General features: G+C 49.3%; 1 protein-coding gene across 5 annotated transcripts in view; it reads right to left on the bottom strand.

The window, feature by feature from the left end:
• LOC134969682 (anillin-like) overlaps positions 1-25,841 on the bottom strand; it is a 102,828-nt gene that overhangs the window by 54,653 nt on the left and 22,334 nt on the right. For 4 of the 5 annotated variants that reach the window (XM_063945786.1, XM_063945782.1, XM_063945785.1 and 1 more), the window contains exons 2-4: positions 25,333-25,403; positions 24,856-25,077; positions 8,628-8,689 (exon numbers count right to left, since the gene is read on the bottom strand). In XM_063945786.1, the coding sequence (XP_063801856.1) occupies positions 8,628-8,689; positions 24,856-25,077; positions 25,333-25,366 (318 nt within the window). In that variant the 5' untranslated portion in view covers positions 25,367-25,403. The remainder of the gene's footprint in view (positions 1-8,627; positions 8,690-24,855; positions 25,078-25,332; positions 25,404-25,841) is intronic. The other variant, XM_063945784.1, reaches the window with a different exon arrangement.

Below are 25,841 nucleotides of genomic sequence, written 5' to 3'. Positions count from 1 at the left end.
CGGTAGGAACTGCTGCTAATCCTGAGCTCCGCTCTGTCCTCGTAAAAGACCAAGTATGGACTTTTACACGATAAGGCCCCCATTTCTGAGACATGTCTAGCAGAAGCCAGGTCAAATAACATCACCGTCTTCCACGTGTGTTATTTGTCTTACACCGTCATCAGAGGTTCAAACCAGGATGACTGTAGAAATTCCAACACCACATTAAGATCCCAGAGTGCCGTAGGCAACACAAAAGGAGGTTGTATGCGGAGTACGTAGGAAAAAATAAGATTTTACTCACCGGTAAAACTATTTCTCGTAGTCCGTAGTGGATGCTGGGAACTCCGTAAGGACCATGGGGAATAGCGGCTCCGCAGGAGACTGGGCACAACTAAAGAAAGCTTTAGGTCACCTGGTGTGCACTGGCTCCTCCCACTATGACCCTCCTCCAAGCCTCAGTTAGGACACTGTGCCCGGACGAGCTGACATAAGGAAGGATTTTGAATCCCGGGTAAGACTCTTACCAGCCACACCAATCACACTGTATAACTCGTGATACAATACCCAGTTTAACAGTATGAAAACAACTGAGCCTCTCAACAGATGGCTCAACAATAACCCTTTAGTTAACAGTAACTATGTACAAGTATTGCAGACAATCCGTACTTGGGACGGGCGCCCAGCATCCACTACGGACTACGAGAAATAGATTTACCGGTGAGTAAAATCTTATTTTCTCTGACGTCCTAGTGGATGCTGGGAACTCCGTAAGGACCATGGGGATTATAACAAAGCTCCCAAACGGGCGGGAGAGTGCGGATGACTCTGCAGCACCGAATGAGAGAACTCCAGGTCCTCCTCAGCCAGGGTATCAAATCTGTAGAATTTTGCAAACGTGTTTGCCCCTGACCAAGTAGCAGCTCGGCAAAGTTGTAAAGCCGAGACCCCTCGGGCAGCCGCCCAAGATGAGCCCACCTTCCTTGTGGAATGGGCTTTTACTGATTTAGGATGCGGCAGTCCAGCCGCAGAATGCGCCTGCTGAATTGTGCTACAAATCCAGCGAGCAATAGTCTGCTTAGAAGCATGAGCACCCAGCTTGTTGGGTGCATACAGGATAAATAGCGAGTTGTCGGTAAGGCAGATTTTAGGAACCGGTGGGGTGGAGACGCCTCGAATTCCAGTTTGTACCCTTGAGATACTATTTGCAGGATCCAGGGATCCACCTGTGAGCGAGCCCACTGATCGCTGAAATTTTTGAGGCGGCCCCCCACCGTACCTGGCTCCTTCTGTGGAGCCCCATCGTCATGCGGCGGACTTGGAAGAAGCGGGAGAGGACTTTTGCTCCTGGGAACCTGCTGTTTGTTGCAGCCTTTTTCCCCTACCTCTGCCTCTGGACAGAAAGGACCCGCCTTTTCCACGCCTGTTTTTCTGAGTCCGAAAGGACTGTACTTGATAAAACGGCGTTCCCAGCAGTTGCTGTGGAAACTAGGTCCGAGAGACCATCCCCGAATAACTCCTCACCCTTATAAGGCAAAACTTCCATGTGCCTTTTTGAATCTGCATCCCCTGTCCACTGGCGAGTCCATAAGCCTCTCCTAGCAGAAATGGACAGTGCACTTATTTTAGATGCCAGCCGGCAGATCTCCCTCTGTGCATCTCTCATGTATAAGACTGAGTCTTTTATATGCTCTATGGTTAGCAGAATAGTGTCCCTGTCTAGGGTGTCAATATTTTCTGACAGGGAATCTGACCACGCAGCGGCAGCACTGCACATCCACGCTGACGCAATAGCAGGTCTAAGTATAATGCCTGAGTGTGTATATACAGACTTCAGGATAGCCTCCTGCTTTCTATCAGCAGGTTCCTTGAGGGCGGCCGTATCCGGAGACGGTAGTGCCACCTTTTTAGACAAACGTGTGAGCGCTTTATCCACCCTAGGTGGTGTCTCCCAACGTGACCTATCCTCTGGCGGGAAAGGGAACGCCATTAGTAACTTCTTAGAGATTACCAATCTTTTATCAGGGAAAGCCCACGCTTCTTCACACACTTCATTTAATTCTTCTGATGGGGGAAAGACTACGGGTAGTTTTTTCTCCCCAAACATAATACCCTTTTTAGTGGTACCTGGGTTTATATCAGAAATGTGTAACACCTCTTTCATTGCTTCAATCATGCAACAAATGGCCTTAGTGGACATTAGACTAGACTCATCGTCGTCGACACTGGTGTCAGTATCCGTGTCGACATCCGCGTCTGCCATCTGAGGTAGCGGGCGTTTTAGAGCCCCCGATGGCCTTTGAGACGCCTGGACAGGCACGAGCTGAGAAGCCGGCTGTCCCGCATTTGGCATGTCGTCAAATTTTTTGTGTAAGGAGTCGACGCGTGCACGCAATTCCTTCCATAAGTCCATCCACTCAGGTGTCTGCCCTGCAGGGGGTGACATCCCTTCTATATGCAACTGCTCCGCCTCCACCTCATTATCCTCATCAAACATGTCGACACAGCCGTACCGACACACCGCACACACACAGGGAATGCTCTAACAGAGGACAGGACCCACAAAAGCCCTTTGGGGAGACAGAGTGAGAGTATGCCAGCACACACCAGAGCGCTATATAATGCAAGGACTAACTGAATTATGTCCCCTATAGCTGCTGTTATATATACTGCGCCTAAATTTAGTGCCCCCCCCTCTCTTTTTTACCCTTTTCTGTAGTGTAGACTGCAGGGGAGAGCCAGGGAGCTTCCTTCCAGCGGAGCTGTGAGGGAGAAATGGCGCCAGTGTGCTGAAGGAGATAGCTCCGCCCCTTTTTCGCGGACTATTCTCCTGCTTTTTTTCTGGATTCTGGCAGGGTAATTATCACATATATAGCCTCTGGGGCTATATATTGTGGTATTTTTGCCAGCCAAGGTGTTTTTATTGCTGCTCAGGGCGCCCCCCCCAGCGCCCTGCACCCTCAGTGACCGGAGTGTGAAGTGTGTATGAGGAGCAATGGCGCACAGCTGCAGTGCTGTGCGCTACCTTGGTGAAGACTGATGTCTTCTGCCGCCGATTTTCCGGACCTCTTCTTGCTTCTGGCTCTGTAAGGGGGACGGCGGCGCGACTCCGGGACCGAACACCAAGGCCAGTTCCATGCGGTCGGTCCCTCTGGAGCTAATGGTGTCCAGTAGCCTAAGAAGCCCAAGCTAGCTGCAAGCAGGTAGGTTCGCTTCTTCTCCCCTTAGTCCCTCGCTGCAGTGAGCCTGTTGCCAGCAGGTCTCACTGTAAAATAAAAAACCTACATATATACTTTCTTTCTAGAAGCTCAGGAGAGCCCCTAGTGTGCATCCAACCTCGGCCGGGCACAAAATCTAACTGAGGCTTGGAGGAGGGTCATAGTGGGAGGAGCCAGTGCACACCAGGTGACCTAAAGCTTTCTTTAGTTGTGCCCAGTCTCCTGCGGAGCCGCTATTCCCCATGGTCCTTACAGAGTTCCCAGCATCCACTAGGACGTCAGAGAAATATTATACCAAGGTATATTCGGGTGCTGAGTGTATGAGATCCTTTGTCAAGTTGCAGCCAAAGGTTGGGGGGGGGGGGGAGTCACTTCCACATACATAGAATATAAAGCAGAATGAGGCTGCACTGTTTAGATTTAAACAGCACTAGTTGATTTCAAATGAATAAATTTAAAAATTAGCAATTTAATAAAAATAACAAATGCATACATAAAACATATAACAGATTGGGTCAGCACGCTTTATTCACTTGGATCCGAACCAGCACTTGGCACTCATCCGTCCACCAGAAGGGTCTCAGAGAGGATACAGACACCCTATCGACACCGTATTACATGAGGAACCCACTAACCAAATGGGACTGTACATCTGTTATTCCCTCCAATGGTGCATTGGATATTGCATTATTGATCGGACTCTCCTCACTTCCAAGAGACTCCTGCTGCATTGCACTTTATTTTTCAAAAGGGCACTTTTTTTAGAATGTATTCCTTTATTGACTCAACTACATACCTCCTAACCCATTACCCAGGGAAAATTTTTGAACATGAATTCATATTATGTTTTATGTATGCATTTGTTATTTTTATTAAATTGCTAATTTTAAAATTCATTTATTTGAAATCAGCTAGTGTTGTTTAAATCTAAACACACCGCAGCCTCATTCTGCTGTATGTAGAGGACCCCTTGCAAGAAGGTCTGAACTTCTGGCAACACTGCCAATTTCTTCTGGAAGAAAATGGAGAGGACTGAAATCTGAACCTTAACGGAACCCAGACGCAAGCCCTTATCTACACCAGCCTGCAGGAAACGTAAGAAACGTCCCAAGTGAAACTCTACAGGTGGATACGTGCGTTCCTCGCACCAAGAGACTTATCTTCTGCAGATATGATAGTGTTTTGACGTCACAGGTTTCCTGGCCTGAACCATGGTAGCAATAACCTTTTTGGAAAGGCCCTTGTGAGCTAGGTTATTCCGCTCAACCTCCATGCCGTCAAATGAAGTTGCCGTAAGTCTGGGTAGACGAATGGTCCTTGTTGAAGAAGATCGCTTCCTAGTAGTAGATGCCAAGGGTCTTCGACGGACATGTCCAAAAGATCCACGTACCATGCCCTCCAAAGCCAATACGGGGCAATCAGAATTGCCTGGACTCCCCGATTTCTGAGTCGCTTGAGCACCCTTGGGATCAACAGAATCGGACGAAACAGGTAGACCAGCCGATAAGGCCAAGGCAACATCAGTGCGTCCACTGCCCACGCCTGAGGGTCCCTGGTTCGAGAGCAATACCAGTGAAGCATCTTGTTGAGGCGAGAAGCCATCATGTCTATTTGCGGGCAGCCCCACCGGTGGATGATCTGCTGGAACACCTGATGGTGGAGTCCCTGATGACTGAGGAAGTCCGCTTCCCAGTTGTCTACACCCAGAATGAATATTGACGACATTGCTCTTGCATTTCTTTCCGCCCAGAGTAGTATCTTTGACACCTCTCGCATGCAGGCCCTGCTTTTTGTCCCTCCTTGCCGACTGATGTACACCACTTCAGTGGCGTTGTCCAACTGAACTTAGACTGCGTGATTCATGAGCAGAGGAGAGGCCTGAAGCAGAGCATTGTAGTTCGCCCGAAGTTCCAGAATGTGGATCGGAAGGAGGGCTTCGTGGGCTGACCACCTGCCCTGGAACTGCGCCCCTTGGGTGACAGCACCCCATCCTCGCAGACTCACATCCGTTGTGAGGAGGGTCCAATCCTTAATGCCGAAACTCCGGCCTTCCAGGAGATTGGTGGACTGCAGCCACCACAGGAGGGAAATCCTGTCCTGAGGTGACAGCCAAATAATCCGGTGCATCTGTAGATGTGATCCGGACCACTTGCTCAGGAGATCCAGTTGAAATGTTCTGGCATGGAACCTTCCATGTTGGATCGCCTCGTAGGATTCGACCATTTTCCACAACAATCTGATGCAAAGATGGATGGTTACACGAACAGGTCGGAGCACCATGCGGACCATCTCCTGAAGTGTACTCGCCTAGTCTTCTGGGAGGAACACCTTCTGGGCCACAGTATCCAGTAACATCCCCAAGAACAGGAGCCGCCGAGTTGGTTCTAGGTGGCACTTCTGTAGATTGAGAATCCACCCATGGCGTGACAGAAGTTGGATAGTGTGGTCGATATGGAGCAATAAAAGCTCCCTGGATTTTGCTTTTAATCAGAAGATCGTCCAGGTAAGGGACAACATTGACCCCCTGGACACGGAGTTGGAACATCATCTCCGCCATCACATTCGTGAATACCCTCGGAGCTGAGGATAGGCCAAAGGGTAGTGTCTGGAACTGGTAGTAATCGTCCAGTAAAGCAAACCTTACATAAGACTCATGAGGTGGCCAAACTGGAATATGAAGGTAGGCGTCCTTGATATCCAGGGAATCCAGGAACTACTGTTCTTCCAGACCCACAATCACTGCCCTCAGGGATTCCATTTTGAACTTGAAAACCTTTAGGTAAGGATTCAAGGACTTTAGGTTCAAAATGGGCCGTACCGAGCCGTCCGGCTTTGGAACCACAAACAGGTTGGAGTAATAACCCCTGCCTCGTTGTGGTATCGGTACTGGAACAATGACGTGGGACTGGACCAACTCTCGGATGGCCTGTTGCAACGTAACCTGCGTATCCTCCAAAGCTGGTAAGCTTGATTTGAAAAATCGTTGGGGAGGAGCACCGTCGAACTCCAGCTTGTAATACTGAAAAATGAGGTCCCTTACCAAGGAATCCTGGTAGGAGTTTTCTCGATGCGGCTGAAGTGACACAGTCAGGCTCCCACCTCGAGATCTTCTCAGGGTGGGCACAGACATGCAGAACTGGTGCACTGTTCCTGAGAACCGGTGGTTGCAGGTCTTTTTCACTTACCTCTGGTGCCTCTACTTGCATTGGAGGCACCTCTGGCCCTAGAACAAAATCTGTTAGACCAAAAGAACTGAACAGACGGCCCCTGGTAGGAACGCCTAGCCGGCGGGGCCCCAGGGGGGAGAAACGTGGATTTCCCAGCAGTGACTTTGGAAATCCAGGTATCCAACTCAACCCCAAAGTGCCATTCCCCCGAAAAGGGGAGGGATGCCACACTGCACTTTGATTGTGTCCACTATCAACTGAAGCAACCACAAAGCACTACGCACAGAAACTGCCATGGCAGAAGTCCTAGCATTAATATTCCCCGTCTCCTTCAGCGAGTCACACAGGACACGTGTAGTGTCCTGAATGTGCTTGAGGAGAGTCACCATAGTGACCAGAGGCATAGCTGCTATGACCGGCCTCTGCGATATACCTGCTGCCCTGTAAATAGATTTGAGTGTAGTCTCTATCTTTCTGTCCCCAGGATCCTTCATGGTAAAGGAGCCCGGGGCAGGCAGCACCGCCTTTTTGGACTGTCGAGAGACTGATACGTCAACCCCCAGGGGTTCTTCCCAGAATCTCCTACCTTCAGGAGCAAATGGTAAAGTACGCAAAAACTTTTTTGACACTTGGAATTTTTTGTCTGGATTTTTCCAGGCCAACTTAAAAGGGTCATCTAACTCTGCAGAATCAGGGAAAGTGACATTTGGCTTGTTTTGTGTAAAGAAAAATGACTGCTGTGACACAGCGTTCTCTAGAGGGAGCTTTTACATGTCCCGTATAGCCAGAATGAGGGGTTCAATACCCTGAGCAGAATCAGGATCCCCACTAATGGGATCTAAGTCCTCCCCATCCTCTTCTATATCCTCATCTGACTCAGAGTAGGGCAGGTAAACCGTGCTTTTGTGGACCTGCAGTAGAGATGGAGGGCTGTGTAACATCTGCCCTAGCAGCTAAATCTGCAACAGCCTGTTGTAGTAGCTGAGTTTTCTGAACATTAGCAGACAGTTGTGATGACATATCAGACATCATAGTTTTAAGAGCCCCTAGCCAGAAGGGCCCTGGACCCTCTCCCCCAGTCCCTTCACTGAGTTCTAAGATTGGCTGCATGTTCACATGAAACAGAATCAGTAGATAAGGGAGAAAATCTGGTGTGGCATACACTGCACAGTTTGTATTTAACCATGCTTACAGTAATCACAATAACATACACACAGACAGTAATACTGATCAAGCCTGCCCTTAATGTATGAGAGAGAGAGAGAGAGAGAGAGAGAGAGACAGACAGACACACACAGACACCAGGACACCCCTAGCTGTACAGCCCCAGTGAGGCTGTCAGCTAATTATATTACAGTGAAACACTAGTAAATTCTGTCCTATAGATAGAGAACCCAGTGTACAATAGCTGCTCTCCCCCTTTTCTACACTCTGTACCAGTTTTCCAGCGTGTCTTGTGTGTCAGGCAGAGCCGTGTGTGCAGATTGCAGCGGCAGTAAGCAGAGGAAGGTGCCAAAATGCCCCTGATCCCACTCTGAAGGTAGCTCCGCGCTCCCCCCCCTCCCCCAATGGCGCCAGAGCTACAGCCTATTTTTATACTGGCAATATCTCCAATCATGCTTAAAAACATTGCACCAGTGCTAGTTTAAGTATCCTGAGCCAGTTTACACGGGGGGCTCTAGTGGGTCCCCCAAGGAGAGTCCCGGATGACACGCCCGTGTTCAGCCGCACTTTGAACCGGGGGGCCCCCGGTTTGTACTCACCACAGACGTCACCTTCAGGCTAGTGTTATGGGTGAGCGGCGTGCTGCGATTGCGACAGCCAAGGCACAGTGCCCCGCTGAACAAACAACCTCTCAGGACGGTGGTCCTGCAGCAGGGAAACGGCTCTGCACCTCGTAACGCTGGTGACCCCTTCCGCCCCTAACTCCCACGGTGCAGGAATGCCCAAACAGCACACCGAAAGAAATAAAAGTTTAAAAGAAATTGAAGAAAACTCTCTGGAGCTGCAGAGATGTGCATCCTCTCCTGAGGGCACTTTTTTCTAAACTGCCTGTGGGAGGGGCATAGAGGGGTGGAGCCCAACACACCCAGTGAAGAAATTTAAAGTGCACCGGCCCCTTTGGACCCCGTCTATACCCATCGTACTAAATCTCCCCAATATCCCTTATGGATGCTAGAGAAAAGGAGGTAACGTCTGTTTCCCATCCATCCTTGTACATGCACCTGGATACTGAAGTGCAGGTGAACCACTAGAACCCTACCTTGCCATTCTCTGTTGGGGGCACGCCTTGTAAATCTTCCCCCGCATCTGGAGTTGTATCTGCTGGAAGATAAAACACATCACACTGCCATTATCCCACTATCACATTGGGCACTTGATATCCTCTGTGGGTTTTGTAACGGGAATGATTTATTTAACAAACATGGGCCCTCATTCCGAGTTGTTCGCTCGTTATTTCTTTTTCCGCAACGGAGCGATTAGTCGCTAATGCGCATGCGCAATGTTTGCAGTGCGTCTGCGCCAAGTAAATTTGCTAATAAGTTTGGTATTTTACTCACGGCTTAACGAAGAAATTTCTTCGTTCTGGTGATCGGAGTGAGATTGACAGGAAGTGGGTGTTTCTGGGCGGAAACTGCCCGTTTTGTGGGTGTGTGCGAAAAAACGCTGCCGTTTCTGGGAAAAACGCGGGAGTGGCTGGAGAAACGGGGGAGTGTCTGGGCGAACGCTGGGTGTGTTTGGGACGTCAAACCAGGAACGAAACTGACTGAACTGATCGCAGTGGCAGAGTAAGTCTGGAGCTACTCAGAAACTGCAAAGAAGTTTCTTTTCGCAATTCTGCGAATCTTTCGTTCGCAATTCTCCTAAGCTAAGATTCACTCCCAGTAGGCGGCGGCTTAGCGTGTGCAATGCTGCTAAAAGCAGCTAGCGAGCGAACAACTCAGAATGAGGGCCATTGACTCTAATGAATGATTAAACGAGATCAGACTGTTATTGATAAAAAAAAAACCAAACATTTTGCAAGCAAAGAATATTTACCCTTCAAAACTATAGAGCATAACACTCAGAGCAGTGACGGGTTACCAGCCCAACGTAAATGTGTTATACCAAGGGAAGTGATATCTGTATCGTTCCCCTACTGTGTAATGAGGAATGTGTTATACCAAGGGAAGTGATATCTGTATCGTTCCCCTACTGTGTAATGAGGAATGTGTTATACCAAGGGAAGTGATATCTGTATCGTTCCCCTACTGTGTAATGAGGAATGTGTTATACCAAGGGAAGTGATATCTGTATCGTTCCCCTACTGTGTAATGAGGAATGTGTTATACCAAGGGAAGTGATATCTGTATCGTTCCCCTACTGTGTAATGAGGAATGTGTTATACCAAGGGAAGTGATATCTGTATCGTTCCCCTACTGTGTAATGAGGAATGTGTTATACCAAGGGAAGTGATATCTGTATCGTTCCCCTACTGTGTAATGAGGAATGTGTTATACCAAGGGAAGTGATATCTGTATTGTTCCCCTACTGTGTAATGAGGAATGTGTTATACCAAGGGAAGTGATATCTGTATTGTTCCCCTACTGTGTAATGAGGAATGTGTTATACCAAGGGAAGTGATATCTGTATTGTTCCCCTACTGTGTAATGAGGAATGTGTTATACCAAGGGAAGTGATATCTGTATTGTTCCGCTACTGTGTAATGAGGAATGTGTTATACCAAGGGAAGTGATATCTGTATTGTTCCCCTACTGTGTAATGAGGAATGTGTTATACCAGTGGTAGTAATATCTGTATCGTTCCCCTACTGTGTAATGAGGAATGTGTTTTACCAGTGGAAGTAATATCTGTATCGTTCCGCTACTGTGTAATGAGGAATGTGTTATACCAATGTAGGTGATATCTGTATCGTTCCGCTACTGTGTAATGAGGAATGTGTTATACCAACGGAAGGGATATCTGTATCGTTCCGCTACTGTGTAATGAGGAATGTGTTATACCAACGGAAGGGATATCTGTATCGTTCCGCTACTGTGTAATGAGGAATGTGTTATACCAATGTAGGTGATATCTGTATCGTTCCCCTACTGTGTACTGAGGAATGTGTTTTACCAGTGGAAGTAATATCTGTATCGTTCCCCTACTGTGTAATGAGGAATGTGTTATACCAATGTAGGTGATATCTGTATCGTTCCCGTACTGTGTAATGAGGAATGTGTTATACCAATGTAGGTGATATCTGTATCGTTCCCTTACTGTGTAATGAGGAATGTGTTATACCAATGTAAGGGATATCTGTATCGTTTCCCTATTGTGTAACGAGGAATGTGTTATACCAATGTAGGGGATATCTGTATCGTTCCCCCTACTGGGTGCTGAGGAATGTGTTATACCAATGTAGGTGATATCTGTATCGTTCCCTTACTGTGTAATGAGGAATGTGTTATACCAATGTAGGTGATATCTGTATCGTTCCCTTACTGTGTAATGAGGAATGTGTTATACCAATGTAGGTGATATCTGTATCGTTCCCCCTACTGGGTGCTGAGGAATGTGTTATACCAATGTAGGTGATATCTGTATCGTTCCCTTACTGTGTAATGAGGAATGTGTTATACCAATGTAGGTGATATCTGTATCGTTCCCTTACTGTGTAATGAGGAATGTGTTATACCAATGTAGGTGATATCTGTATCGTTCCCCCTACTGGGTGCTGAGGAATGTGTTATACCAATGTAGGTGATATCTGTATCGTTCCCTTACTGTGTAATGAGGAATGTGTTATACCAACGGAAGGGATATCTGTATCGTTCCCGTACTGTGTGATGAGGAATGTGTTATACCAATGTAGGTGATATCTGTATCGTTTTCCCTACTGTGTAATGAGGAATGTGTTATACCAATGTAGGTGATATCTGTATCGTTCCCCCTACTGGGTGCTGAGGAATGTGTTATACCAATGTAGGTGATATCTGTATCATTCCCCTACTGTGTAATGAGGAATGTGTTATACCAATGTAGGTGATATCTGTATCGTTCCCCCTACTGGGTGCTGAGGAATGTGTTATAACAGTGGAAGTGATATCTGTATCGTTTCCCTATTGTGTAATTAGGAATGCGTTATACCAATGTAGGCGATAATAAGAATTTACTTACCGATAATTCTATTTCTCGGAGTCCGTAGTGGATGCTGGGGTTCCTGAAAGGACCATGGGGAATAGCGGCTCCGCAGGAGACAGGGCACAAAAAGTAAAGCTTTCCGATCAGGTGGTGTGCACTGGCTCCTCCCCCTATGACCCTCCTCCAGACTCCAGTTAGGTACTGTGCCCGGACGAGCGTACACAATAAGGGAGGAATTTTGAATCCCGGGTAAGACTCATACCAGCCACACCAATCACACTGTACAACCTGTGATCTGAACCCAGTTAACAGTATGATAACAGCGGAGCCTCTGAAAAGATGGCTCACAACAACAATAACCCGATTTAGTTAGCAATAACTATGTACAAGTATTGCAGATAATCCGCACTTGGGATGGGCGCCCAGCATCCACTACGGACTCCGAGAAATAGAATTATCGGTAAGTAAATTCTTATTTTCTCTATCGTCCTTGTGGATGCTGGGGTTCCTGAAAGGACCATGGGGATTATACCAAAGCTCCCAAACGGGCGGGAGAGTGCGGATGACTCTGCAGCACCGAATGAGAGAACTCCAGGTCCTCTTTTGCCAGGGTATCAAATTTGTAGAATTTTACAAACGTGTTCTCCCCCGACCACGTAGCTGCTCGGCAAAGTTGTAATGCCGAGACCCCTCGGGCAGCCGCCCAAGATGAGCCCACCTTCCTTGTGGAATGGGCCTTAACAGATTTAGACTGTGGCAGGCCTGCCACAGAATGTGCAAGTTGAATTGTGCTACCAATCCCACGAGCAATCGACTGCTTAGAAGCAGAAGCACCCAGCATTGTTGGGTGCATACAGGATAAACAGCAAGTCAGATTTCCTGACTCCAGCCAACCTGGAAACTATATTTTCAGGGCCCTGATAACATCCAGCAACTTGGAGTCCTCCAAGTCCCTAGTAGCCGCAGGTACCACAATAAGCTGGTTCAGGTGAAACGCTGACACCACCTTAAGGAGAAACTGGGGACGAGTCCGCAGCTTTGCTCTGTCCGAATGGACAATCAGATATGGCTTTGTGAGATAAAGCCGCCAATTCTGACACTCGCCTGGCCGAGGCCAGGACCAACAGCATGGTCATTTTCCATGTGAGATATATCAAATCCACAGATTTGAGTTGTTTAAACCAATGTGATTTTTTAGGAATCCCAAAACTACGTTGAGATCGCCCAGTGCCACTGGAGACATCAAAGGGGCTGTATATGCAGTACTCCCTTAACAACTTCTGGACTTCAGGAACTGAAGCCAATTTCTTTCTGGAAGAAAATCAACAGGCCGAAATTTGAACCTTAATGGACCCAATTTGAGACCCATAGACACTCCTGTTTGCAGGAAATGTAGAAATTAACCTAGTTGAAATTCTTCCGTGGAGCCTTCCTGGACTCACACCCTGGCACATATTTTCACCTAAGTGGTGATAATGTTGTGCGGTCACCTCCTTCCTGGCTCTGACCAGGGTAGGGATGGCCTCTTCCGGAATGCCTCTTTCCCTTAGGATCCGGCGTTCACCCGCCTTGGCGTCAACGCAGCTGCGGTAAGTCCCGGAACAGACACGGTTCTTGCCGAATCAAGACCCTGCTTAGTATCTCTTGAAGTTCCGGGAACCAAGTCCTTCTTGGCCAAACCGGAGCCACGAGTATAGTTCTTACTCCTCTCCTTCCTATCATTTTCAATACATTGGGTATGAAAAGCAGAGGATGGAACACATACACCGACTGGTACACCGACGGTGTTACCAGAGCGTCCCAGCTATTGCCTGAGTGTCTCTTGACCTGGCGCTTCAGGTGGGACGCCATCATAACCACCTTTGGTCTTTCCCAACGGTTTACAATCATGTGGAAACTTCCAGATTAAGTTTCCACTTTTCCGGGTGGAATTCATTTATGCTGAGGAAATCTTCCCAGTTGCCCACTCCCGGAATGAACACTGCTGACAGTGTTATCACATGATTTTCCGCCCAGCGAAGAATCCTTGCTGTCATTGCCCTCCTGCTTCTTGTGTCGCCCCGTCTGATAACGTGGGCGACCGCCATGATGATGTCCTACTGGATCAGCACCGGTTGACTTTGAAGCAGGAGTCTTCCTAGGCTCAGAGCATTGTAAATTGCCCTTAGCTCCAGTATATTCATGTGGAGAGAAGTCTCCAGACTTGACCACACTTCCTTGGAAATTTTTTCCCTGTGTGACTACTCCCCAGCCTCTCAGGCTGGTATCCGTGGTCCCCAGAACACAGTCCTGAATGCTGAGTGTGCTGCCCTCTAAAAGATGAGCACTCTGCAGCCCCCACAGAAGAGACACCCTTGTCCTTGGAGACAAGATTATCCGCTGATGCATCTGAAAATGCGATCCGGACCATTCGTCCAGCAAATCCCCTGAGATCTGCCGAATGGAATCGCTTCGTAAGAAGCCACCATTTTTCCCAGGACTCCTGTGCATTGATGCACTGATACTTGGCCTGGTTTTAGGAGGTTTCTGACTAGGTCGAATAACTCCTTGGCTTTTTCCTCCCGGAGGAACACCTTTTTCTGGACTATGCCCAGAATCATTCCTAGGAACAGCAGACGTATCGTCGGAAAACAGCTGCGATTCTTGGAATATTTAGAATCCAGTCGTGCTGTCGTAGAACTACTTTAGATAGTGCTCTTCCGACCTCCAACTGTTCTCTGGAACTTGCCCTTTTCAGGATATCGTCCAAGTAAGGGATAATTTAGATGCCTTTTTTCTTTGAAGAAACATCTTTTCGGCCATTACCTTGGTAAAAGGCCCGGGGTGCCGTGGATAATTCAAACGGCATCGTCTGAAACTGATATTGACAGTTCTGTACCACGAACCAGAGGTACCCTTGTTGAGAAGGGCAAATTTGGACATGGAGGTAATCCTTGATGTCCAGGGACACCATATAGTCCCCTTTTTTCCGGTTCGCTATCACTGCTCTGAGTGACTCCATCTCGATTTGAACCTTTTATGTAAGTGTTCAAAGATTTCAGTTTAGACTATGTCTCACCAAGCCGTCTGGCGTCAGTACCACAATATAGTGTGGAAAAATAATACCCTTTTCCTTGTTGTAGGAGGGGTACTTTGATTATCACCTGCTGGATATACAGCTTGTGAATTGTTTCCAATGCTGCCTCCCTGTCGGAGGGAGCCGTTGGTAAAGCAGACTTCAGAAACCTGCGAGGAGAAGATGTCTCGACTCTCCAATCTGTACCCCTGGGATAATACTTGTACTATCTAGGGGTCAACCTGCGAGTGATCCCACTGCGCGCTGAGACTCTTGAGACTACCCCCCCACCTTGAGTCCGCTTGCATGGCCCCAGCGTCATGCTGAGGACTTGGCAGACTCGGTGGAGGGCTTCTTTTCCTGGGAAGGGGCTGCCTGCTGCAGTCTACTTCCCTTACCTCTATGTCTGGGCAGATATGACTGGCCTTTTGCCTGCATGCCCTCATGGGAAAGGAAGGATTGAGGCTGAAAAGACGGTGTCTTTTTCAGCTGAGATGTAACTTGGGGTAAAAAGGTTGGATTTCCCAGCTGTTGCCGTGGTCCCCAGGTCCGATGGACCGACCCCAACTAACTCCTTCCCTTTATACGGCAATACTTCCATGTGCCGTATGGGATCTGTATCACCTGACCACTGTCGTGTCCATGACATCTTCTGGGTGATATGGACAACGTACTTATCTTGATGCCAGAGAGCAAATATCCCTCTGTGCATCTCACGTACATATATATAGAATGCATCCTATTAAATGCTCTATATGAATAAAATATTTTCAGTCAGGGAATCCGACCAAGCCAACCCAGCACTGCATCTCCAGGCTGATGGCGATCGCTGGTCGCAGTATAACCACCGTATGTGTGTATATACTTTTTAGGATATCTTTCCAGCTTCCTATCAGCTGGCTCCTTGAGGGCGGCCGTATCTGGAGACGGTAACGCCACTTGATAAGCGTGTGAGCGCCTTATCACCCTAAGGGGTGTTTCCCAACGCGCCCTAATTTCTGGCGGGAAAGGGTATAACGCCAATATTTGCTATCGGGGTAACCCCACGCATCATCACACACTTCATTTTATTTTATCTGATTCAGGAAAAACTACAGGTAGTTTTTTCACTCCCACATAATACCCTTTTTTGTGGTACTTGTAGTATCAGAAATATGCAACACCTCCTTCATTGCCCTTAACGTGTGGCCCTAATGAGAAATACGTTTGTTTATTCACCGTCGACACTGGATTCAGTGTCCGTGTCTGTGTCGACCGACTGAGGTAAATGGGCGTTTTTAACGCCCCTGACGGTGTTTCTGAGACGCCTGGACCGGTACTAATAGTTTGTCGGCCGTCTCACGTCGTCAACCGACCTTGCAGCGTGTTGACATTCTCACGTAATTCCCTAAATAAGCCATCCATTCCGGTGTCGACTCCCTAGAGAGTGACATCACCATTACAGGCAATTTCTCCGCCTCCTCACCAACATCGTCCTCATACATGTCGACAAACACGTACCGACACACAGCACACACACCGGGAATGCTCTGACAGAGGACAGGACCCACACTAGCCCTTTGGGGAGACAGAGGGAGAGTTTGCCAGCACACACCAAAACGCTATAATTATATAGGGACAACCTTATATAAGTGTTTTCCCTTATAGCATCTTTATATATATCTCAATATCGCCAAAATCAGTGCCCCCCCTCTCTGTTTTAACCCTGTTTCTGTAGTGCAGTGCAGGGGAGAGCCTGGGAGCCTTCTCTCCAGGCTTTCTGTGAGAGAAAATGGCGCTGTGTGCTGAGGAGATAGGCCCCGCCCCTTTTTCGGCGGGCTCGTCTCCCGCTATTTAGTGAATCTTGGCAGGGGTTAAATATCTCCATATAGCCTCTGGGGGCTATATGTGAGGTATTTTTCGCCAAAAAAGGTTTTCATTTGCCTCCCAGGGCGCCCCCCTCCCAGCGCCCTGCACCCTCAGTGACTGCCGTGTGAAGTGTGCTGAGAGGAAAATGGCGCACAGCTGCAGTGCTGTGCGCTACCTTTAGAAGACTGCAGGAGTCTTCAGCCGCCGATTCTGGACCTCTTCTTACTTCAGCATCTGCAAGGGGGCCGGCGGCGCGGCTCCGGTGACCATCCAGGCTGTACCTGTGATCGTCCCTCTGGAGCTGATGTCCAGTAGCCAAGAAGCCAATCCATCCTGCACGCAGGTGAGTTCACTCCTTCTCCCCTAAGTCCCTCGTTGCAGTGATCCTGTTGCCAGCAGGACTCACTGTAAAATAAAAAACCTAAGCTAAACTTTCTCTAAGCAGCTCTTTAGGAGAGCCACCTAGATTGCACCCTTCTCGGCCGGGCACAAAAATCTAACTGGAGTCTGGAGGAGGGTCATAGGGGGAGGAGCCAGTGCACACCACCTGATCGGAAAGCTTTACTTTTTGTGCCCTGTCTCCTGCGGAGCCGCTATTCCCCATGGTCCTTTCAGGAACCCCAGCATCCACAAGGACGATAGAGAAAATAGGATATTGGTTACCTACCGGTAAATCCTTTTCTGGTAGTCCGTAGAGTATGCTGGGGTCCACATTAGTACCATGGGTATAGACGGGTCCACTAGGAGCCATCAGCACTTGAGTTTGAGTGTGTGGGCTGGCTCCTCCCTCTATGCCCCTCGTACCAGACTCAGTCTAGAAACTGTGCCCGAGGAGACGGACATCTTCGAAAGAAGGATTATACACAGATAGTGGTGAGATTCATACCAGCTCACACATACAAGGCACGTCAAGCCAACAAAGCTTGAACACTCAGCGACTGCTGAAACATTACTTACCAAGTAACAATGCAGTACTCAACTAAAAAAACGTTGTACTGAACCAAATAACGTGTGCAGGAAATCGAAGCGCTGGGTGGGCGCCCAGCATCCTCTACGGACTACGAGAAAAGGATTTACCGGTAGGTAACCAAAATCCTATTTTCTCTTACGTCCCAGACAGATCCCATGACGCCACAGGAGAGACATAGGCCCTCATTCAGAGTTGTTCGCTCGCTAGCTGCTTTTAGCAGCCATACTAACGCTAAGCCGCCGCACTCTGGGAGTGTATCTTAGCAGAAGTGCGAACGAAAGGATCACAGCGCTGCTGCAAAAAAAGTTTGTGTTGTTTGAACAGCTCCAGACCTACTCCTAGCTTGCGATCACTTCAGGCTGTTTAGTTCCTGTTTTGACGTCACGAACACGGCCCTGCGTTCGGCCAGCCACGCCTGCGTTCCTCCAGGCACGCCTGTGTTTGTATCTGACACGCCTGCGTTTTTACACACACTCCCCGAAAACGGTCAGTTACCTCCCAGAAACACCCACTTCCTGTCAATCACTCTGCGGCCAGCAGTGCGACTGAAAAGCGTCGCTAGACCTTGTGTGAAACTGCATTGGCTTTTGTGACAGTACGTCGCGCTTGCGCAGAAGTGCCGCATTTTAACCTAATCGCTGCTCTGCGAACGAAAACAGCTAGCAAACAACTCGGAATGACCCCCATAGAAGGCTGAATACGTAAAAACTTCCTGAGTGAAAGAATGAACATCAGGAATAGATGCAATTTTCCTCAAGGAAGATATATGAACCTTGAGGGAGGCCAGACGAAGGCCTAAATCTAGGCCTTGTTGCAGAAAAGCCAAAAGCCTGGAAGTTCTGAACGAATAGGCATAATTCTTAGCAGCACACCGTGTGAATTAAGAGTTTCAGGCCCTGTAATAAATCCGTGCAGAAGCCGGTTTGCGGGCCTTCAACATAGTTTGAATAACCGCCTCGGAGAATCCCTTGGCCCTCAGGAGTGAAGTTTCAAGAGCCATGTCGTCAAAGCCAGTCTGGCCACGTCCGGATAGACACAAGGGCCCTGAACGAGGAGGTCTGGGCGTTGAGGAAGTAGAAGAGGACACTATCGATAGACCCTGAAGGCCTGAGAACCAATGCCGTCTGGGCCACGCTGGAGTGACTAGAAGTAGTATTCCTCTTTCTTACTAGAACTTCCGTAGTACCCTGGGCAGGAGTGACACTGGAGGGAACACGTATGGCAGCCGAAAGTTCCATGGAACTGCCAGCACGTCCATGAACGCTGCTTGTAGATCCCTTGTCCTTGAACCGAAGACCGGAACCTTGTGATTGTGTCGAGACGCCATCAGGTCTACATCTGGTAGGCCCCACTTGTCCACTATAGGTTGAAAGACTTCTGGATGAAGACTCCACTCTCCGGCGTGAACGTTCTGACGACTGAGGAAATCCGCTTCCCAGTTGAAGACTCCGGAGATGAACACTGCCGATATTGCTGGCAGATGGCGTACCGCCCAAGAGAGGATTCTTGATACTTCCAGCATTGCCATGCGGCTTTGAGTGCCGCCTTGATGGTGCTGTCTGATTGTACTTGAACAGGCCTGTTCTGTACTAGAGTCAGGGCCAGTGTCAACGCATTGAACACTGCCTGCAATTCCAGAATGTTTATCGGGAGGAGAGATTCCTCCCTGGTCCATCAACCCTGGAGAGAGTGTTGCTCCAACACCGCGCCCTAACCCCGCAGACTGGCATCCGCTCTCAGGAGGACCCAGTTGAAAATCCAGAAGGGACGGCCCCTGCTCAACTGTCGGTCCTGTAGCCACCAGGTCAGTGACAGACAAACCTCCGGAGTCAAGGAGATCATTTGAGACCTGATCCGATGATGCAGCCCGTCCCACTTGGTAAGGATTAACCTCTGCAGAGGGCGGGAATGAAATGGAGCGTACTCTACCATGTCGAAAGCAGACACCATGAGGCCTAGTACTCGCACCGCCGAGTGTATAGACCAGGCATTCCCAACCACGGTCCTCAAGGCACACTAACAGTGCAGGTTTTAGTGATATCCAGGCTGCAGCACAGGTGACTTAATTAGTAGCTGAGCTATTTTGATTTAACCATCTGTGCTGCAGCCTGGATATCACTAAAACCTGAACTGTTGGTGTGCCTTGAGGACCGTGGTTGGGAATGCCTGGTATAGACACATGGGCTAGAGAGGAAATATCGGATCCTGTCCTGAAGTTTCAGGACTTTCTCTGGAGACAAAAACAATCGTTGGCTGTGTGTGTCCAGTAGTGTCCCCAGGGCACCATGCTCCGAGCAGGGACCAGCGAGGACTTTTTCCAGTTGATGAGCCACCCGTGGGCTTGTAGGAATTGGACCGTCAGTTCCAGATGACTGAGGAGAACATCTTGGGAGTTCTCCAGGATCAGAAAGTCGTTCAGATATGGCAGGATCCTGATACCCCTGACAGCGGAGAAGAGCTGTCATCACGGCCGTGACCTTGGTGAAGATCCGAGGGGCCGTGGCCAATCCAAAAGGCAGGGCCTGGAATTGATAATGTAGGTTGCCAATATCAAACCGCTGTTGTGCAAAACTGGCAAAGGGGACGTCTCTTGAAAGAGATTGCGTACCTGTGAGAGACAATTCCCGCACCCAGGCATCCGAAGTGGTCTTTAACCAGTCCTCGGCGAACTGCAGAAGTCGGCCTCCCACCCTGGGGTCCCCCAGGGGGAAGGCCACCCCATCATGCAGCAGGCTTGTCTTGTTTGGTAGCAGGCTGACGGGCGACCCAGGATTGTTTCGATTTGGGCTTAGTGGTCTCGGAAGCACGAGCCTGTTGCGGATACGCCTGACCCTTTGCATTCCCTGGAGGTCAAAAGGAACGAAAGGTTGTACTCTTAGCCTTCGGAGCAGAAGGATTAGTATTTGGGAGACACGCAGTCTTGGCAGTAGCCAAGTCAGTTACAATCTTGTTCAGATCCTCCCCAAATAGGATGTCCCCCTTAAAAGGGAGCACCTCCAAGGTCATTTTGGAGTCCAGGGTCCACCTTCCAGGACCTCAATCATAGAATTCAGCGAGCCAGGATAGACGTAGTAGATGCCTTGGCCGTCATTACACCTGCATCAGAGGCCGCCTCCTGAATATAATGGGAGGCTTTGTAAATATAAGACAGATATTGCCTGGCAGTATCCAAAAAATCCTGAGGCAGCTCATCCTCAATTGCCTGAACCCATGCTTCAATTCCTCTCGCAGCCCAGGAGGCTGCCATAGTGGGTCTATGTACCGCACCAGTAAGAGAGTAAAATAGACTTCAGGCAACCCTACACATGCTTATCCGTCTGTTCCTTCAGTGAGGTGACAGTGGTGAGAGGCAGAGTAGATGACACCACGAGACGGGCGATAGGATAACGAGCTAGCATCTTTTTAGACAGGGAAAATGTATTTCCTGGAGACGACCAGGATTCCTGACGTATGTCAATTAAATGGTCAGAATGTGGTAAGACTACTTTAGCAACCTTCTGACGTTTGAACTTATCAGGTTTCTTAGACGCAGTAGTAGGCTCAATGTCATCATCTATTTGAAGAATTAGCTTAATAGCCTCCACTCGGTCAGGAACGTCAACCTGGGGGTTGTAGGTTCCTCATCAAAAGCGACTGTATCAGTGTCTGACGGATCAGTATATTCCTCATCGGAAGAATTATCCGAAATGTTAGTGGATTGTGAGGAAGAAAATAGAATTTTAATTACCTACCGGTAAATCCTTTTCTCGTAGTCCGTAGAGGATACTGGGGTCCATGGAACCCAGATCCTTCATGGATTCTACCAGGAACCCTGCAGAATCCTGTATGTTTCGTAAAAATAAATCAACGTCACCTTTATCCATCGTAGTCAAGTCCTCCTGCAGAGTGATTGACCCCTTGGCTATAGCTTTAGAAATCCATGCACAGGCAATAGTAGGCTGCAGGATAGCCCCTGAAGCCGTGTATATGGATTTGAGCATAGCATCCACTTTGCGATCTGCCGGGTCCTTCAACGCGGTAGATCCCAGGACTGGTAAGACCACCTGTTTTGACAGCCTGGAGACAGAGCCGTCAACTATAGGCGGAGACTCCCATTTTTTTCTATCATCTTCCGGGAAGGGAAAAGCAACCCGGACCCATTTAGGGATCTGGATTTTTTTCTCCGGGTTTTCCCAGGCTTTTTCAAATATAGCATTTAATTCCTTAGATGCTGGGAAGGCGAGAGGGGCTTTCTTGAAAAAGGCCTCCTCAGGAGGCCTCCTCAACCTGTCCTTGAAAAAGGCCTCCACAACCTGCTCAGGAGGTGTGTCTGAAATATGTAACACATCCCACATGGCCTCAATCATCAACTGCACCCCCTTAGCAAGTGATGCCGTCCCCCTCGACACATCCCCATCCCCGTCTGCGGTGTCAGAATCGGTATCAGTGTCATCCTGCATAATCTGGGCAAGAGCACATTTGTGAGAATGTACCGCAGGGGGCCCCGAGGGAGCAGTATCAGACAATACTGCCATAGAGGATTGCAATACCTGAGCTGCATGCTCAGTCCATGCAACCCTTTCAGAAATCTGAGAAATAGCCCTCCTAAGAGGCTAACCACTCCGGTTCTCTAGCTGGGATCTGCGCTACAACAGTGCAATCCTGAGTACATGGGATGGGATCTTCCTGAGAAGATAAATCCTCTGCAGCATATGAGACAGAGTCTCTAGACATGTTTTCTTGTACACCCCACATACACACAAAGGTACAGGGCAGAAAGAGTTTCCCCCCCAATTACAGCAGAGAGACACAGAGATTGGAGCCAACCCATACACAGCGCTATACAGCTATAGGGAGACTCGTAACCAGCGCTGACTGTGTCCCTTAATAGGTGACAAAGTCTTACACAGCCTCCCCTCCCTTCTACAACCCCCTGGTACCGTACAGATAGCTGGAGGTGCTCTGGAGGGACTGCTCTTCCACTGGCAGCGTGCCTGCAGGCAGGAAAATGGCGCTGAACGCCGCATACTTAATGGTACTGTCTTCCCGCTCTTCCAAGATTATATTGGCCTGAGGATTTTGTGCTGGCTGAAATCCGCAGACCCCGACAGGCTTTCTGGTCAGTGTAGGGCTCAGGTCATCCCTCACAGCGCTGCACCTAAGTACCGCTGAGCCTCCCGGAGCACAGTTAGTACTGCGCTCCTACCCTGTAGCCGCCATCTTCACACCGGCCCCCCGCTTTACTAGGGGGGGTCGGTGTCTCACTCGCCACAAACTTCAGCTCTGCAAGGGGGTGGCAGCATGCTGGTGGGGTGAGCGTTCCCCTGCGGCGGGGAGCGATCTATCCCCTCTGGAGCTCAGTGTCCAGTCAGCAGAGACAGTGGCTCAGACCCCCAGGGCGGACACTGCTCCCCCCTCAGTCCCTCGATGCAGGGAAGCTGTTGCCAGCGGCCTCCCTGTAAATTAAAAACTCTAAAATAAACTTTTACTAAGAAAGCTTTGTAGAGCTCCCCTAGCTGTGACCGGCTTCTCCAGGCACATTTTCTAAACCGAGTCTGGTAGGAGGGGCATAGAGGGAGGAGCCAGCCCACACTGTTAAACTCTTAAAGTACCAATGGCTCCTGGTGGACCCGTCTATACCCCATGGTACTAATATGGACCCCAGCAACCTCTAGGACGTAAGAGAAATGGCCCGTTTACATGACCCCTTGGCCCCAGAGGGGTGTGGGGTAGACTTTTGTCTAACCAAAGATTGATTTAATTGTTGTAACTGGGTAGACAGAGTATCCGCCCAAGGCGGATTAACTACAGGGACAATATGTGGCTGCAATGGCACAGGAGGTCCCACAGGGGGCTTTACAGAGGAGACAGAGCCCTGCAGTCCCGGAGATCAGCCCAATTAGTAGTGAAGATAGCGCCAAAATCTCTGTCAGGGAGTGAGGGAGAGTGAAATGCAGCTCCAGGGCGGGAACACCAGCAGTAGATGGCGCCCGGAGCTGGGGGAGGGACTACAGGTCAGCGCCTTATCCCCTATGCTGGTCCTCACCACCGGGTACTGTGGAGCCTATATAAAATGGATTTTAGTAAATCCGACCTGTGCTCCATTGCCCTGGTGGATTTAGTGGGGTCCATGTGCAGTGCAGTGTCCACGCCAGCGGCGCAGTCCGTCGCCTGGGACCTTGACCGGACTGCGATTTACCGGCGGGTCCCACCTGGGGGACCCTCTTACCTCCTCCCTGATGTGCAGACACGCGATCCTGGAGAGCGTCAGCGGTGGTGTGCCTAAGGACAGATGCGCCTCCGCTGCAAGTACCCGGGAACCCGGCCGCGGGAGCAGGAGGCTGCTGGGGAGGTGATGGAGCCGCAGCACAGAATGTCAGACTGACATAAACAGTGCTGCGGCCCTTGAAGTCTTCTTAAAAAGCTCTTTTCAGGGCTGCGCAGCCCCTCCTGTTAGTGACCTGCACTGCAGGCACCAACTTACAAACTGAGCTCCAGTGCCTGGAGGCGGGGTTATAGAGGAGGCGGTGAAATGCATCCTGGGAACAGTCAAAGCTTTAGCCTGTTGGTGCCTCAGATCAAGAGCCAACTCTACACCCCCCGATGTATTCCCTGTGGAATCCCAGTGTACCCCGCTGCAGAAACAAGTAATTCAATTGTTGGTTCGTTTGAGCGACCATTAGCTGCTAGAGACATTTCTTATCGCTGCCTCCTGGGACGAGAGAAAACGTGCGGAAAGTCTGTGGTTAGGGCAGCCAGTACTTTAGACGGGATTAGCTGCTACACGCGGTTACACCCCATCTATAATGGGCGCTTAAAAACCAATGGACGCCTGATCGGATCAACAACTGAACTGCTCTGATAGGCGTCCATTACTTTGGAATAGGTGTCTATGGTTTGTGCATCCCAGGATAGGGTCTGGGACTCAGGGTCGACACCAATTGGTCGACACACCTTAGGTCAACATGGAAAAAGGTCGACATGAGTTTATTTATGTTTTTTTCATGTCGTTTTCTCCATAATGTGACGGGGAACCCCAATTAGTGCACCGTGTCCCCTCGCATGGCTCGCGAGCTTCGGCACAGTGCCCCGCTCTGCTACCGCTGCGCTCGGCACAGGTTACCGTTCCCAATTGTAGTCCACGTGGATCACAAAGTATGAAAAAGTAAAAAAAAAATGTAAAAAATAAAAAAAATGTGAAAAACTCATGTCGGCTTAAGGTGTGTCGACCAATTGGTGTCGACCTGGAGTCCAGATACCCCCAGGATAGTGGGTTCTTTGGGCAGACTGACTAGGATCTCCCCAATGCCTGCATCTCATTATTATATGCACCCTAGAATTCTACATTATGTTGTCCAGACTCTTTCACCAAAATTATCTCTCTCATTTTAAGTCCAGAAGATTAAAAAAAAAATCCGGAAAGAAAAGCCCCTATAGCCAGAGGTCCTCACTGTCACTCTAGAGGCCGCACCACGCGTCTACAATCTGCGCACCACGCGTCTACAATCTGCGCACCTCTCATGCTGATGTCTCGCAGCATCTGGATGCGGGATTTGACGGATGGAACCGCTGGGGTGTCCGGTTTAATTTCCTGTTCTGTGATTCGCAGCAGGGAAGACCAGCCATCACTGCATGCCACCTCCGGACCACCCAAAACCGCAGGAACCCTGTTCTCCTTCTCATCCTGTAGTGGAGTGAAACGTCTTTTTCTCGGGGTCTTGTTAACCGATTCTGTGCCTGTAAGGAGACATAGCAAAGCATTACGTATCACAAGCAGGGGACAACGGGACATGCTCAGGACCCCAAATACTGCTGGCAAATTGCACACTATGGACACGCTGACCCCACTATAGCAATGTACAGGAAACCGCTCCAGCTCTAGATAGAGGCAGTTCATCATCATGGAATCCCTAGCTGCGGATATACCGAGCGAGTTCTAGGATCTAGCATAACGGCTAATAAGCTACATATACACATAAAGCTCAGACTCACACATGCGCTTCACAGGCTGACGTCTGGTCTCCATTTCCTTCCGGAATACGGCCCGTGCTATCACTACCAAGCTGAAGGCAAAGAAAAGAGGGTTAAAAACATATTTTTCCACTTGAGGGTAGTGTAGGTATACCCTAGCAGTCCCAGCAAGTGGCTGCAACACCCCAGGTACACTACCTACTACATCACCAGCATACACACCTCTCAGCAGGGGAGTGGGGGCCACAGACAGCACATCTCTACAGTGGAGCTATAACTTTCTTTCTAAGAAATCCCGGGGCCGCGCCTGTAGTCTCAGGATAATTATAGGTCCCGGGGGCGGCGCCTGTAGTTCTAGCATAATTAGAGGTCCCGAGGCCACGCCTGTAGTACCAGCATAATTAGAGGTCCCCGGGCCACGCCTGTAGTGACAGCATAATTAGAGGTCCCAGGGCCACGCTTGTAGTGACAGCATAATTAGAGGTCCCGGGGGCCACGCCTGTAGTCCCACCATAATTAGGTCTTGGGGC

This window comes from Pseudophryne corroboree, chromosome 11, assembly GCF_028390025.1.
Source record: "Pseudophryne corroboree isolate aPseCor3 chromosome 11, aPseCor3.hap2, whole genome shotgun sequence".
In the NCBI taxonomy this organism is placed as follows: domain Eukaryota; kingdom Metazoa; phylum Chordata; class Amphibia; order Anura; family Myobatrachidae; genus Pseudophryne; species Pseudophryne corroboree.
The sequence above is the reverse complement of the archived record's forward strand: the minus strand, read 5'-3'. Positions and strand labels throughout refer to the sequence as shown.